We start from the raw sequence: 17,654 nt of genomic DNA on the forward strand, positions 1-17,654 counted from the left end.
TGCCAAAAGTGAACACTTGCCAAAAATGAACCAGGTAGAAACCGCTGACAGGCATTGCAAAACCACTTCACTACCACCACAACCGCCTCAAAGAACCCATGGCCAAGAAAAGGGAGAACGCATTGTGCCAGCTCCCCCTCTGAAATCCTTCACACCGCGAGCCTATGTCATTGCTGTGCAAGCCCTTTCACGCCCCCTTCTGGACAGAAGTTTGGTGACTTCCTTGATAGTTCACTAATGCCACTGCAAAGAATCCTGCATCACACACCATGCCTCATTAGCAGAGCAGGCTGGTAGCAGGCCATCTTTGATTTCAAGGTTATGTGTTAGTTGAGGGTTGGGTCGGTGTCCCTGGTAAATCCCACTAACTTGGTTTTGGGCATATGCTGGGGTTCCTGCTGAAGAGCTAGGTTGAAATACGATTTGTGATTTTTATATTTTGCTCCTTCAAGGAAAGAAACTAGATCTGCACAAACAGGCATACTGAGCTTACTGACCTGGAATACGACCCTTGATTTTTCCAGCAGGTATGTCCTCATGTTGGCACCAATGATATGATATCTTCGATCAAAACCAATTTGAATGTATTTCCCAAATCGACTACTGTTGTCATTCCTGGTGGTTTTAGCATTCCCAATGGCCTGTGTCAAAGAAAAGAACACTTTTGAATCTATACATACGTGTAGTCACACATTTCAAGTACATTGATTTATGAAACTAGGCATAATACACAGGGTGTCTGTTACAGATGGGCAGTAAATGTATCACAAGAGGTCAGTGGTAAACTCTGCTGGTAGAAGGTACTGATTATTCCAGAAAGGGAAAATACGCAAAAATTGTAAAAACTCCTGAATGGATTAGCACCCTCTTATCATTACATTTTCCATTACAGACAAAAAAATCATCATCAAATCGTAATATTTGTGATGCAAACTAGTGATAAAACCATAACCATCTGCAGTTAACAAAAGCATAGGCTCCTTATGGGTGTGCACACTGAATATCGACGCAATATCGATGGCACACAATGTCGAGGTCAGGTCAAAATAGTAAAAATAAAATATTGACAGGTAAGTCTAGATTTTGTATACCTTACTCCCCATATATGTACCTTGTCGGGGTTTTGCGAGTGTGTGTCTGAGTGGATGTATTTTTTTATTGTGCTCTAGATCCATGGATCTGTCACGGATATACACAGGAGCCGTGCTGAGCGCAGCGGTGGATTCGCAGATCAGCCCAAAAAAAACAACAATTAGGCAAATGTTTGCCCATGAGGGGTCCCTCTGTTCTACAGGGTCTGGATACCTATACCCTGACCCACTATGTTACTTTTCACTTTATTTTCTCCCCCGCACCAAGCCGATAAACAAAATGGGGGCCGCAACTTTTCTTTCAGGTTGCGGCCAGCCAGTCATGGCCTTGCTTGCAAAGGGTTCACGTCCCTAGATATCTATATTTTTTCCTTTAATACTTCCAAAACTACTGAACAGATTTACACCAAATAACAAAAGGAGTTCTTTCTGGAACAAGATCTAGCTTTCTGCCAAATTTGGTGTAATTCCGTTCAGCAGTTCCGGCTGTAGTCCCAATGGGAAATTGCAATGGGAAAACATGTTTTGAGCCCACCCTTTTTCTCGGCCCCAGCTTTGTGGATCACTCTGAAACTTTCAAGACAGTAGTTGAAGTAATTAGCGCACAAGTTTTAAAACTTTAGTGAAGATTCATCAAACGGTGCCAAAGTTATTGGCAAAACAATAAATGCTGTGTCTATGGGAATTAGGTCCTAACTATAACTATTTACTGGCGACCGGCACTAGGATATATATATATATATATATATATATATATATATATATATATATATATATATCTCTTCAAGGTATGTAGGAATAGTAAATCTATACTTCCGTATATGCACTTACTCCTATATTTTTGTACCACAATATTCTGCAGGTCAATAAACAGTAGTACAATCCTCAACACTAAGCTCACTAGATACTCAGGCTATGCACAGAATTCTTTTTGCTGTAGGGTTCCCGTCATTGCACCTGTTATTCACTCTTTTTAATCTTGTTTTTATCCATCTGGATAAAATGTCTGCGAATTAAGATATCTGTACCCACAGCTGGCTTTTTTTTATTCAATTAAGATTCATTTGGGGTGCAATGACGTTTCTTAACTGGATCCTAGAGAAGGAAGACGACAAATGTTCTACTTTTGAGTGAGCTGATAATGCCCAGGTGTATATAAAGAGCAATAATGCAGCTTGTCCTGCCCAGTAGAACATGGACTGACAATGGAGGCAGAGAAGAACCTCTACACTCTGAGTCACACACATTGATGCCCTAGTGGTTAGATTGATTGCTGCACCATCTGACATGTCATTGCAGCATCTCCACTTGAGCAAATCGTTTAGGCGAATCACTTTGTCTCCTTGTATCTCACTTCTTATTTGCACTTGCAATATTAATTTTTAGAAATAGACACACATATCCGCAGGGGTAGGTAAGCCAATAGCTCTGACATTAATGTGTTAACACATGCAAAAACAATTGTTGTATATCGTTTTTTGGAAGCGACATCACTTCAAAGCAGACCCATTAGCTTCGGCAATGCTTGTTAAAAAATGAGCTTAGGTCACTGTAAAAAATGTCTACATAGATTGTAAAATGACATAATGATTACAGCATAAGGATGCACATGCCAAGTCTGGTGTGTTTAGCAGCAGAGCCATGAGGCAAGGATGAAGCCTTAAAGACAAGTCTCGTGGAGATCAAAACATGCAAACTACTGTGGGTGCTCGGAATTGACACAACATGACCTAGCCGGACCACAATAAAATCACTATTAATAATTGAAGAATAGCTATATTGCGATTTAGGCAAGCAACATAAATTTGAAATCGCTTACAGAACCCTATGAAAGGCAAAAAAAGAAAATAAACCGCACGTTCTCACAGACAACCATACTTTAACATGGCAATAGGAAAAGGCAAGCCATCAAACATCTCAAATCACACACGAAAACAAGCCTACTGAAAATAACGCGAATCTATGCTAAATGTGTGCTCACTACAAAAGCGAGTAACTCCTCTATACCAAAAGGGACGGGATTTTAAGTACTTTTCAAAATAATATTTTCCTTTAACCTCAGGACCACTACACTCAAACGTAAATCAATTTCTTACTTACATCGAATTTTGTACCTGCGGGTAATTACAAATGATCCTTACATAAATGTTTATGAAAAATATAATTTTTTGTCAATGCAATATAATTCTAATCCTTCCAAAATGTATTTCCATCACATTAGATAAAACATACATATTTAAATATTTAAAAGCATTACCAATTAATACTGTCCATCTTACAAAAATCATCACATCTCATGCAATAATTCTTTGCACCTAGATGCAATGGTAATAACTCCTATGTTACATGTGGGCAACAAACAAACGAGGCCTACAGGCCAAAGCCTGGGGTGCTGCTGTATTGACATGGAGAGGGAGATGGCCACTCACTGGCAGCTCAGAACGAGCAACCCTGAGGAAGCCCAATGCTGCCATGGAGAGGAGGTGGGGCTGCCACCAGCAGACCAGAGCGACCACATGCTACAGGGAGGGCTGTCCCGGGCGTGTGTGGCGTCACTCATTTAAGGATTGGTGACACCAGCATAAATAAACAAGCACAGAAGTGGGGATTGGCCCTGAAAATGAGGGCTCAGTAAATATATTTCATAAATAACTATAATGAAGTAACCTCTATTTGAAGAATATTCATTGTTTTTGTGTGTGTGTATATATATATGTATGTACATATATATAGACACACGTGTGTGTAGTTTAATAAATTGTATCGCAGATACATATATATAGATTGCTCCCCCACATACCCACATATTTGCTATTCTAAAAGAGCCAACCTCTTGGTGTGTGAGGCTAGTACTGTACCTGTTAATGGAAAGTGGACACCCCGGCTTGTTAGAGTCAGGAGTTGATGAGCGGATTAATGTAGCTGGAGAAAAAAGCATAGCTATACACAACCGCTTACTTAAATAAATGAATATGCAATGGCTGGGACAGAGGTTTATGACAAAAGAGACTCAGCCCATTGTTGCCACCTGTCCTTAATAGACAAGACAGGGGCGTAATGAAACTTGAGGGGGTCTCCCCCACCCTGGATCCAGTTAGGGGCCTGCTGCGCGTGCACAGTGTACTGTGCTGAGGCCCCCACCAAACCGCGGGGGCCTTTGTTACCCCACTGAGACAAGATGGTTTTGAGTGGGAATGCTATGACAGCCTCCCTGTAGACAAAATAGACAAAAGAACTGCACCAATCCTTTTGTGCAAAATGTGGTAGGCTTCCCCTTTGAAAGCTCTGCCTTGGATGGGTACCTTGGTGACGGAAGCTGAAGTCAAACTGTAGATTTTGTTTACGACTAGATGACTGGTCTTCAGAGTGGTGCCGGCTAAAACCTTTGAAAGACATTAATTTACTGGGCACTAGAAACACCAGAATCACCTCTGGTTACTTTTCAAGAATGCTAACTGCAGAAACGTCTTGGATCACGAACCATAAAGTCACTGCATGGACACAGCATTATCCGATGCATCCTCCTAATAGAGAAACTCAGGCAACCAGATGACTACAACTATTGCCATAGAATGTATCATGGCAGCCATTTCCATCAGAAGGCAGCACCAATGTGCGTCCCATAGGCTAGGAGCTTTCCCGAGTGGAATAGTTGAAGCAGTGCCTGTAGGAGACACGTGGGAACAGGAGGTGCCTCCTCACCACAACTGATCCTGGAGTACTGGGGGGAGAAGGCCATTGCCACCCTGGAGCTCAGTGGTGTCTCTGTACATATGGAGGCAGCTCCCGGCAGCAGAGAAGCACATTCCCTAAACATAACCCGCCCATCGTGTACATCTGTCATAGCATGAGCACAAATAAACTAATTAGCGCATCACCTTGTTGGTGGTCAGTATTCAGAAGGATGCTGATGAGGGACTCCCACATCCCAGCCATGCACACCTGCTAATCCCAAAGGAAGGGGCACCCTCATGTCGACTGTCACCAGTATTTAATTTGAACCGGTGGCTGCAGTGCGGGCCTACGTCACTCACTTTTGGGGGGTGGCACCTATTTTTCCTGATTAAACATTTTCCAAAATCAAGAGAGAGAAACCCAAGCAGAATGACAGAAGAGAAAGACGGGAAAACTGTTACAAAATGAGAAAGTAGGAACCTGCGAGAGTGAGATTAAGGGCAAGGAGTGACTGGCAGTAGATGAACGAGGCCTGAGGTAGGTTCAGGACTACGCACCTTGGTGGTTGACATTTGATAGCGCCGGCCGCAGGACACTGACCAGCGCTTTGGGCACCGGCACTCATTCTTTTACAAATTAATCACTGACTGTCCCCACTGTGAACCCTGTTGTGGCAAGGCCATAGAGGCTGTAATAGAGATTCTCTACCGGCTACAGCTCGTTGATAACCTCACTATCACATGCCCCACATGAGGACAAGGGATGCTGTTGGTTACAGTGATGGAAGGCCAGAAAACTCCAGTCAAGCCTGGGCCCCTCTCTATCATCATGTATCCCTGAGGAGAGGCCTCAGATGTCAGCCATCCAGGATGCCATTCAAGAACTTACCAGGGGACGACCATTCTGGGGGAGGCAATCATTGGTGGTCACTACTAGGACACTGCCAACCTACTCCCTGTCTATGTGTAGATACAGACAGACATCTACAGAGTGCAGGTGCCAGGACAGAACGTTCGGGTTTGGCACCAATCACCTGACAGCATCCAGTCTCACAAATTGAGGTCCTCCAATTTCTGGAAGGCCATGATCATGCTGGCGCAATGCTGAAGACCTCACAATCTTTTCTCCGGGAGCCATAGGAGATGACAAGTTGCTAGATGTCTGGCTCCTGTGCAAGAGGCAGCCTGATTCCATCCACTACCCTTCCCTCATGTCCACCTCACACATCTCATATGTCAGCAAACTCCCCTCTCCCCAAGCTGAGAAAGCAACCACCAGGTAAGAAGCCATAGTTTGGCGCTATGACAGAGCTTCCAGAGACTGCGGTTTGTTAGGGTTAGGACATGGGTAGGACAGTGCCGTCAGGACAGTAGTGCCTGTTAGAGTTAGGGTGGCAGTAAGAAGGAGCTGTCAGTGCAAAGGGTGTGCTAGGGACTACAATTTACTTTTGTAAGTGCATGTTTAAATCACCATTGACCTGGGTTTCTTTTGTTTAAAAGTGAGGTGATTCTTGATGTATAGAAATAATTTGTAATGATGTGTTGTCTGATGACAGGGACTATGTCATTGTGTCACTGTGCAGCATGCCCACTTCTGCTTCCTCATCCTCTTCATCACTTTTATGTTCTGTCTATACCTCATGGGGCATCGGTGCCCAACCCCTCACAGCAATGCTGCGTGGCGTGCATCAAACTAGTATCAAGCTGCACACCTTATCTGTTTATAAATTACTGACGACCAGTGGATCAGACATCTGAAGCATCCCCTAATGGTCCAAATGTACACTGGTGTTGAGAATTCTGGTGTGTGCCTTGTTGGATGCATCCCCTTGGCAATGGATCTCATCAGAACATCTGAACAGTCACAAACCCCAGATACAGGGATGGCTATTTGAAACCACTGGCAGTAACAATGAGCATCTATAAGCTTATGTACAATCAATAGTATGTGTGAGTATGGTGGCAGGTCAAGGCCTGTTCGGCAATGCCATTTTACCACAAAGGCAGGTACAAAAGCCAGACATGCATCACATCCTCATGAACTATACAACAATTCATTTACTAATATCTTTCATTGCATGAAAGGACATCAAAACACGTAGGGCTTTCTAACAGCACGCGGGGGCATTTACACAATTTATTGTGTTGAAGACTGCTTTGGTGTATATGGTGGACTCACACAGGAAAAACTCTGGCAGACTTGGAATTGGAAAGGCACCTTAAATAAGGAAGACCATAAAACATAATTACCAACACATTTGGATAACTATGTTCAATCAAATAAGCCGCTAGTGCAAATGAGCAAGATAAGAAATTTCATATCCTTTACTAATACCTGAATAGCATTTTCACCAACACCGCTCAAGTGAATTGGAAGAACATATTCAGGTATTCAAACACATGTAAAGTAAAATGTTTACGCTCAACAAAATAAAATTGAAAGCAAGAGATGAAACACCATTGGAAACAAATCAATGCAGTCGCAATCATGATACCACAAAAATTCACAGCACAATAATGCACATGCGTGCACACCCAACTGTGTCCACTCCAGCAAAACTATATAAAATTGAAGTGGGTTCACTTCCAACCCAAATACAAAGAGGAAGCTGTTCTCAAGGACTATGGCAATGCTGTTACCCCGTTTCCCATAGACATGCCAACTCACCTGCCACAGGTACTCATACAAGACATTGGGTTGATGAGGAGAGCTTGCTAAGTTAGGGGATTCAAACCATCACTATCAGGACCCTACTTCACGCAAAAGCAAAATATTGCACAGAATGTCTGCTGAGACAAACACTAAGCTAAGGAATCACTAGAAGCACAATCAGTTTCTCAAAGCCATCCACCTTTAAGACAGTATTTTAACTCACAAATACACTCAAATCCCATGTTTCAGTATATATATCACCTTTCCCACTTCACAGATCATCACAAAAGCATAGAGAGCATTCTACCACATTAGTGGATTTGCATTCCACGTTAAGGCCATCAAATGCACACACCTTATCCATCAAGAAGCCTAGCTGACACCCCTTTGTATATCAGAACCATTTTGGGCTTTCCACACCTATGTCATGGTTTCTGCTAGTGATTCAGGTAAGCTCTATATAAAGGCTACTGTCACTGTACCTCCCCCACCTTCTGGCCGCATGTCCTGGCGGCTTCCTCCTCTTGGTGTACTAATAAATATGTGCTTTATCTCCTGTACCTGTTGTATTTGTGCCAAGCATTGTCTTTATGTCAAGTATCTAATATGTTCAGGTGTGTGCTGAGGTACCTCAGTCTTTCAGGTAGTCATTACTAGTGGGAGTGCTTTTCAGGTGATATGTTTGCTGCTGGTATCTCCTTTTTGTAGAATGTGTTTTGTGGAAAGCACGTGTTCTTTGCCTTGTTGAATGACTACCTTGTTGCATGACTAGTGGACTGGTTAATCCAGCTGAATTTCAGTCTCCAAAGTCTGTCTACATTTATTGGTTGCAGGGATGCTCTGGTATGGAAAGCTAGCAATTTTCATTCTCATGGGGACTTTTACTGTCCATGGCATCTCTATCATTCACTTCCCTGTGGTGGGGATGTCGTTGTTGCCAGCAAAAATAAACTCCTTGCAGGTAAGCAGTGAAAATGAAGATTGATAGGTATTGACATTTTGACTTGCACATTTTACGTGATGATCCTTAATATGGGTTGAGCAGGAATTACAGTAGGTTCTCACTGGAAATGTGCTCTTTAGCTTCCTTCAACTTGAGCCTTCCTGGGGCAGCTGGCCATTTTTCTTTGTTCCTTTGAGTCTAATCTCTGCCTATGTGATCACTCTCTTGAGTCAGGTGTAACGATGTGTTGTCTTTCCCTTCACTCTAATCGTATGTGTGTGTGTTTTCAATGCCATTTCACCTGTGTGCACAACTGCCCTTCAGTGTGTTACAACTGGACGGTATGTGCTCATTGCCTTGGTGTGTGGATGTGGGAGTAAGGCATAGGAGGAATCTATGTGTCACTGTGGAGGTATGGTTATGTTGCTTCTGAGGACTTTGGGCGCCGAAGTCACGCCGGCCAGGAGACTGCCATATTGTGACTCCTGACAGCTCTCCGCTATAAACTGGGCGGCGAGCCATCAGCAGCCATACTGCTGGTAGGCAGTTTAGTGAAGGTTGCTCTGCTGGCACTGCCACCTCATCACAACACCGCCCGCCGTATTACAAGTTTGTAATTGGCATGGCAGTGTTGTGGTGACGGGTCAGTGCTGACCACCAGGTAAGGTGATCGACCAACGGAGGGTTGGGGGAGTGATAGGGGCAGGTGGGTGTTGAGTGTTGTGTGCGTGAATGGGGATGTGTGTGTGTGAATGGAGGGTGGTGGGGGGATGTTGTGTGTGTTTGTGTGCGTGTGTGTGCAAGTGTCTTTGTGCCTGTGTGAATGCGTGTATGCAGGGGGTGGGGGGAATGTTGTGGCCATGTGTGCATGTGTGTGTGAATAAGTGAGTGTGGGTGTGTGCGTGTATGTCTGCATGTGTGGTGTGTGCGTGGATCGGGGGGCAGTATGTGGGTGGGGGGTTCAGTACGGGGATTGGCGGTCAGTACGTGGATCTAAGGAGGAGGGCGTCGCTGGTTGGGGGGCTCCTGATGGGGTGAGGGGTGGGGGGGCTCCTACAGGGAAGGGGGTTGGGGATTACTGTAGTAGCGACAGGAATTAGTATTCCTGTCACCAGTATCCTTACTGCCAGGGATTTTGTGGCAGGGCTGCCGCCACGGAATCCCTGGTGGAAAGGATACTCATTATACCGCGGGCGGTGTTAGGTGGACCGCCGGACCGAAGGTGGTCAACCTTCGGCCAGGCGGCCCCACCCCCCTTGCGGTACAGGCGGTGAACTGCAATGGTCATAATTTGGCAGTCCTGCACCGCCACGCTGTCGGCGGTCTAGCCGCCACTGCTGTGGTGGCCTGGTAGGACTGCAGATCCCTCAGTGGGCCTCATGCTATCTTCAGTTGTTGGCATATACAGTGTTTTGATATCTGTCAATGTGCACTGTGTACCTGATTGCAGTATCTCAATTCCCATATTTGATGTTGTGTGGAAAGGCATGCTACTTACTAATGTCTTCATTGGACATGTTTGTGATATGCCACAGTTAGGGGCCTACAGGGGATTTTCCTGTTGCCAGGTGGGTGCTTGTGTACCTAAGTAAAATAATCCTATGGAGTATCATACTGTACTTTGTTGAAGTCTTAAAGAGGACCAACACTTTCTTCCATTGTCCAAGCCCACCGACTGCAGCTGGATTATGGCCAAGGCTCAACACCAACAACCGGTATCCAGTGCCAGACGGACACCTTTGGGTGCAGCTGCAGCAACTGCTTGAAAACTGGTGATCTGCTCATGCCAATCCGGATCTCCAACACCGGGCAGACATGCACTGGTGCAGCTGCAGGGAGGGCGTGGAGACTGAAGTCTCCTCAGGCTACACTGAGGGCAATACAAGATGCTCTAGCCCAGCGAACACCACTGGCTTGTTCACCACCTCCCAATCCATCTCTCCCTTTGCTACTTACTGTGAGTGAGTCTCCACACTCCCGTTCTGCCAGCCATTTGCTCTTGGTGAAGGAGTGAGGCATGGGAGTTGGGGCACACGACCTTCATGTGATTGCTTCATTCCCTATACAATGGGACAGTAAAAAAATTCTTGGTTGGACCACAAAGACTGGAGAAAGTGGCACACTCGCTCAGCTTTGGACAGATCCAGTCTCTGACCTTGATTGAAATTTGCACCCAGGAGCAAACAACGATGCCAGCGCTACTGCAACATCATGGCCCTAAATGAAGCTGAAAACCACAATTGGTGGCCATCATTTTCCTCCATGACACTTTCTCAACATCTAAACTGCACCAAATTGTCCCTTAGTGAGAGGAGCTTCTGCGAATATTATCATGAAATATGGATAGCCACCTTAGGTGTGATCGTGGATGGTCCGAAGGGAATGAGTGCACCAAGCAATCTTTTACATCTCTAATATGGACTGCCATTAACAACAACTTTCAACACAGAACTTGTTGAATATGCTTCCTACAACCTAACGTAAGCTATTTTGTATCTGTGTGCCTGCATAAAAACTGTTCTTATGGTAAATGTTCTCATGTAAAGCTCTCTGACACTTTGGTCAGTGCTATATATAAAACTGAAAACATAAACTAATGAAGATGGCGAACAGTGCCTTATGAGCGAATGGCTCAATTCACTTCAAAGTCAAGATGAGCAGGGCATTTCACAGTCTTGTGATATGTTAAAAAAAAAAAAAAAAGCATTCCAGGCTGGTAGAGCTTCAGGGATTTTTGTGCCTTTTTACACTTTAAAATCGGAGGAGTGGTTTACCTTTTAACACCGGCTGTGACATTTTAAAATGAACAGTTGACATAAATTCACTTTGAAAAAGGCACACTCCTGCCACTGAAAATCTAACCTGCACGTATTGATCCAAAAGACATCCCAACAAGGCTGTGCCTGACAGTAATGGAAAATGTCAAACGCTAGAAAGCTATAACTAGGGAGATTTAGGCTTCTGAAACTACCTGTCAGGGGTTTTCAACTTCCAGCTAAGACAAAAAGAGAATTTCTGTCAGGCACCTAACCTGTGGGATGGCATCAATTTACCAGGGAGTCAAAATGGATTGGGCTGTGCTTAAGGGAAGAGACAGCGCGTGGATGAGAACCTATTTTGTAATCTGTCAATAGGGTTAATTGTAATTTTTAGGGCAATTCATTATTTCTTTAGCTGTGCATTAAGATTGTACACAAATTTCTCTTCTAACACGAGGCATTTTATAGACCCACACTCGAAGAAACAAGCACAGTGAAAAACAAGCTTCGTAATCTTCCACCCAAAATGACTTTGTAGCCTTGTCCTGGGCATGAGGCTGGATTGAAATGGTACAAAACAATAAATTACATTCATCCGCTCACTATAAACTAGCCATAGAACACAAATTTGAACGGAAATTAATAATTCTAAACGATCATACCTAGCAAGAAATAGATAAATATCACATATACATCATATACCGGTCAATCCCAAACCTTCCAAACATACTATCAAGTGTCACGCATAGCACCTATGCTTACAAGACATCCATTTGTTCTAGAAAAATATGAAGATATTCCCTACAGTTTCACCCTAATTGTCATTTTTAGATCTCCAGCAGGACAATCACAGTTTTTGCCTTTAGAAAAGAAAGGTCCCGTCCAAATATTCTGTGTAGGATGCCAGGTTACAAAAGGACACATTCTGCATTCAATTGGCCACAGATTGTATGATGTGTCACTGTCTGAATATTAAAAACATTTTGGAATGAGGTTGTGAGAAAGGAGAGGAAGAGCAAAGAACACTATTAAATCTTACAATAAGAACAGATGTATAAATGGACAAACCTTAAAAATGGTGGTTGACTTCATATGTTTGCTTATATAAAATATGATTTAAATCTAGTAGAAAATAAATCTTCTCTGATCCACATACAAGATGTGAGGATTTTTCTTCCGCTGCTAGGCTCCAGAGAACTGAAAGTCACTTGAAGCCAGAACTCACTCTCAGAGATGCTTCAAGCTTCCAAGCTGCTTACTTAGTGGTAACAGGCCGGTGACTATGGGGCATTAGCTATCTTTCAGTGCAACTCAATACAGTGGGAAAAGTAAATGATATAAAAATGGCCACAAGTACCAAAACGTACAAAAATAAATATAGGGGTTTGAACTTAGATCCAGGCGGGGGAAGGAGGATGGCGTGTCCGTGATCATTCAAATAAGAGAAGATCCTGTTTTGGGCAAATCCCATAAATCCTGAGTGAGAGGGGCTATGGGTTAAGAGAGACTGTACTGAAGTTCACAGAAAGGTCGAGTGGCATGAAAGGACACCGCCACCATGATCTGCAAGTGGTCTGAAGTCATCTAGGATGGAAATCCTGACTGTCTGATTATAGTGTATTATTGGACTCTAGGAAGGTAGATAGCTGAAAAAATTGTCCAACATCTTGATAGACAAGAGAAAGAAATGGGCTTCAAATTACTTAGAACTGAAGGGTCAGCAGACTTTTACTTTATAATGGGACAGGTAGAGAGTGTTTTCAGTCAAGTCTACTGAGTGATCTGAGATGCCTCTGTTGCAGATTTAATGCAGCGCTTGGGCAAGTACATGAAGACCAGGAGACATTGAGACAATCAGGAATCAAGTCAGAGAATAATCTAAACAAGAGCCTGATTTGCCAGACTATCTGTTGTTGGTTTACCTAAAGCTTAAGGGGTAAAGCCTTATCGCGAGCGAGTTTCATACTAGATGGGGATAGAATTCTGATCAAAGGCAAATGTGGGAGGGAGAGAAGGAAATGTGGTGCAGATGTTATTCATTTTGTCTAAGAAGAACAAGGAATATGTGCCACAGAATTGTTGAGGAGAGAAGGGTAAAGAACTACACTCACTGAGGCAGGACTAACTCATGCCAGTGGCCGGCTCGTATTAGAAAACTTGCAAGCTGTTAGGAAGTGTTTTCTACCTGTGAGAGAACCTACATTTAGTCTTGCGGGTTTATATCGATGAAAGGAGTTGCAGACTTTTTTAGCATTCACTGAAAATTCCTCAGCATACTCCTGGGATGCTGTCATACTCCTGGGATTCTGCTGATTCTCAAAGTTATCTGTGCACGTAGGGTAAATTAAGTTAGCAAGCATCTCCATTTATAGTGGCAAATTTACCCTTGAAAATGTGCTTGCTCACATGTAATATTAGATTGTTTCTTGAAGATCAGACACTACCAAAATGTTTTGAGAGGCTTCACGGCAGTAGATATCTGGCCACTAGATTCAAAGCTAGATCCTCCAATAAGCCTCAGTACAGTCACACTATATAAAACTCAACCTTATTCCGATAACACATAACAGCAGTGTGTGAAATGATAGCATTATATTCAAGAATTAGGGTGTTAAATTAGCTCACAGTATGTGCCAGTACCTGTTGCCATGCTGCTGGACAAGACAGGTCTATGGAATCCTTCACTGTCTTCTACAACATGCTAAACATGTACATAAGAATGATTCCCTTGGGTTGTACCACAAGGTCTAAAAACACAAAAATTATCCAAATCATGCTTTATCACTCAATGGATTTGTCTTATATATTTAATTGTTTGGAACTCAAATCCATGACAGTTTTCACTGTTTTTAAAAACACTTGCCTCATTGTTCACTTAGGCATAAAGAACAGATGATGGGTGGAATGCTGAACAATGCAAACATTCACCCCCAGTCACAAAGATCTGGGTTTAATCCATCATTTCTTGCCCACCACGCAGACCCAGTTTGGACCCTGCCATATGTAAATCAGTCGACCCTGTTCACCATGGGAACAGTGCAGCCTGAACTGCCAAGCCAGGACAGGAAACAAGCATCCTGGAACCGGTTTCAGGGTATCACCCCACATCAGTCAGGCTAGCTTGAAACCAGTGGCGCAGTGAGCACGAGACCTACGTCTGGGCATACCCTTCCCACTTAGGGCGACAAAAGCAAAAAGAACAGATGATGGGCGGAATGCTGAGCAATGCAAACATTCAGCCCCAGTCACAGAGATCTGGGTTTAACCCATCGTTTTTTTTGCCCACCACGCCACCCCAGTTTGGACCCAGCCATATGCAAATAATTCTTGACCCTCCTCCCCATGGGAACAGTCCAGCCCGAACTATCAAGACAGGTCCTCCATGGACAGGAAACAAGCATCCTGGGACCAGTTTCAGGGTATCGCCCACCATCAGCCAAGCTAGCTGAACAATGCAAACATTCACCTCCAGTCACAAAGATCTGCTGCAAAGTGTTTTGAGAGAGAACACTGTTAAGTCTTTAGTAAGGCACACATACACACATATATAGAAAAATATTTATTTAAACATGCACTTAGATTTTGCTCACAATAGAAGTAATTTTGAAGCGAGTGCACATTCATACAATATGAAGATACTGAAAAAATGAGAGATGCAAATATAAAAATTGCAGCGCTAGCCCAACGAGGAGCACAGTCTGATGATGATCATGCCACCATTGGTGGTCGACGGCTTGTGCTCCTAATTGGAGCCACCTCCAATGATTTAACAGGTCCAGACCCAGAGTGGGGTGTTGTAATCCTGTGTGTTTACAGAACATCATGTTTTTTTATTGATATAGTTTATTAAGAGAGGACGTGTGCTGGACTGTACTCTCTCTCTGCCCACCATAGTTCTTAAGACCCACCATTCTATAGTCAGAAGATAACTGAGCGAAGAATTGGCTTCTGTTGAATTTGAGGGTCAGTTGTGTTATAATGTTTTCCCATATGGGATTAGATACGGTTGGTGTGAATGACAAGCAATTGATATTTCTCATTACTCTTCCCCCTGATTGTCTAAACTCATAACTTTCAAGGTCATTTCCGAAGAGACCCTCAGGACTCACCAACTATGCTTTGGTTAATATCACATGAGATTTAGCTGCACTTTCTGTCAATCTCCTCTCTCGTATGATCACAGAATCCTACTATGTAAACTAATCTAAGTTAACTATAGGGGAACGGTTTTACCAGAGGCTATGGACGCTTAGAGTCAAGTAAAAAACCTGAGTTTGAGTTATTGCTGTCTCGGTTTGTAAAATCTGTCAAACCTGAGGAACTCCACTGCTGCCTATGTCGGCATAACCCGAGCCCTATTCCTACCTTCTGAGGCTTATGATTGTGAGAGCAAGGTATTTTCTCTTTTCCAGTTTTTATGCTTCCTAGCAGGTCCTGAGACGTATTGTGTGTCAGCTCATCAACTTGGTGTGACTGGACGGGGAAATAAAGTGAGTGAAAGGCAGATGTGAACATAGGTGCCTTACACAATTGAAAAAAACCAAAGCTATGTTAAACTGTAAACTCTATTAAATTCAAGGATATTTTCCTAAGAAATGGTGATGTGAAGTGTAACATCTGGTCACAGTTTTTAAGAATGTTCTTTAGATCAAACTCTCACAAACACAACAGAGAAAGGCTTGGCTTACGAGATATTGGAATATTTTATGAACGTAACTTCACAGCTGCTTGCAAAGCCAATGGAGTTTTAGCCAATGTAAAATGCACCGTTAGGCCTCATGACATTCACAGACATTCAAGAGTGATTCTTGCATGTCTCCTGACCACATGTCAACCTTGTCTCTCCTTGACACCTAGTCTCACAGCAGACTGACAAGCACACTCCCAATATCCTGACCATAAGGGTTTAATCAAAGCCCTCACCCCACTTCAGCCCAGTAAAATGCAGACACGTGTCGGTAACACCCGCAGCCCTGCCACCATAGACTTTACTCTCATTTTTGTCTTAAGACATTGGAACAAATCTCAGTGTCCATGTCACCCATGCTTGATATTGCTATAGTCTTCACCCTAGACAAAACCTTTAATCTACATGCACACATTACCACTGTAGCTAGGAAGGCGTAAAAGGATCTTCTGTGGAATAAAATCACTAATCAAATTAGAGGGCTCCAAATACGTGGTCCAATCACTACTCTGATGGAGACTTATGACCACTCCTTTTTACGGCTTTCCCAGAACCCACTGCGGGCAGTCCTTCATTCTGCTGGCCAGCTAGTATCAGTCTCTCACTCTCAAACATCTTCCTATCAAAGCAAATAATTTGTTTAGTTTAATTATGATGTGTTGGAATAACTGAGACAATCCGTGCGCTACCCCATCCCAATGAAATTTGACACAGATGCCTAGACATTGAGGAAGCTGGTGATGGCTGTTGCAGCCAGAGGTTTACAACTGAGCGCCGCTGGACAACACGAAGTAAAGAATCCAGTCATGCTCCCTGCAAAGATTGCTCCCTTCTGATAAGTGCCAGAAACGCATACCCTATGGGAAGAAGCTGTACTGCTGTGATTAAACTTTCAAGCAAACACCATGAATGCTGTGAGTGAATGGGCTGCTTTTCGCTACATTTAATAGGTGTAAGTTGGAGGGGTGGGACTGGGGTGCCTGTAGGGAGAATAAAATATTTCACACTGGGGCTAGCCGCTGTCCAGCTGAAAACTGGCTACCTCAGGAGGCTCCCGCTGCCCCAGGAGTGCTAAAACTGCCCAACTTGAAGCCAATCTTCAGAACATCAAGAACTTCACAACAGTCTTTCCTGGGAGAGCACCCAAAATAAGGAATTCCATCGCTATTTATATTTGGACAAATTACTCATATGAATCTTTACAAGAGATATGAAATGTTTGCTTCCTCAAAGATAATTTCTGAACACGCAGTTATGTTGATATTCTGTAGTCGTGTTGAAATATGATTATCCAAGCCCTGTTGTACTCATCTATGAAAACTTCTAACAAAAAAAAGAAAATGTGATATTTTTCAACTCAGTTGGGTCTGGCTTGCACTAGATAAAACTGCAAATTGTAAATAATGAATGAATAAATGCGCTCACTGATACAGGTTTGTGGCACGCGTGTACATTTTAATGTGTCAGCAAAATGTAAAACATACTGTTTATGCATAACCCCCGACAGGTAAAACCAAATGGAACAACGAACAAATCCGAAGAAAACAGGGGGTGAAGGCTTAGGATAATATCTATCAATATGCATTTTGCAATTTCTTCGATTTATCATTCAGTAAGCGTCCCTGGGACCTCAAAATTCATTGTCACAAACAAGACTTGGTTTCTGTGCTTTACATCCGGTTATGCGTTCAATTTGTAGCTCATTTTTAAACCACATTAAAATACTTGCTTGAAGTTTTTAATCAGATTCACAGTCATGCATCCAGAGTTTGCATTTTGCTGATTGTGCTCCTTTATGATGTAACTTTGTGTACCATAATTCAAACCCTAGATTAAGGGTCACATCT

The 17,654-nt window shown here is 43.2% G+C and overlaps 1 protein-coding gene across 2 annotated transcripts in view; it reads right to left on the reverse strand.

Annotated features, from left to right (window-relative positions):
- MYO5B (myosin VB) overlaps positions 1 to 17,654 on the reverse strand; it is an 842,958-nt gene that overhangs the window by 432,781 nt on the left and 392,523 nt on the right. For both annotated transcript variants that reach the window (XM_069219220.1, XM_069219218.1), the window contains exon 6: positions 498 to 641. In XM_069219220.1, coding sequence (XP_069075321.1) covers positions 498 to 641 — 144 coding nt within the window. The remainder of the gene's footprint in view (positions 1 to 497; positions 642 to 17,654) is intronic.

The sequence above is a fragment of the Pleurodeles waltl genome, chromosome 1_1 (assembly GCF_031143425.1).
Source record: "Pleurodeles waltl isolate 20211129_DDA chromosome 1_1, aPleWal1.hap1.20221129, whole genome shotgun sequence".
Lineage (NCBI taxonomy): Eukaryota > Metazoa > Chordata > Amphibia > Caudata > Salamandridae > Pleurodeles > Pleurodeles waltl.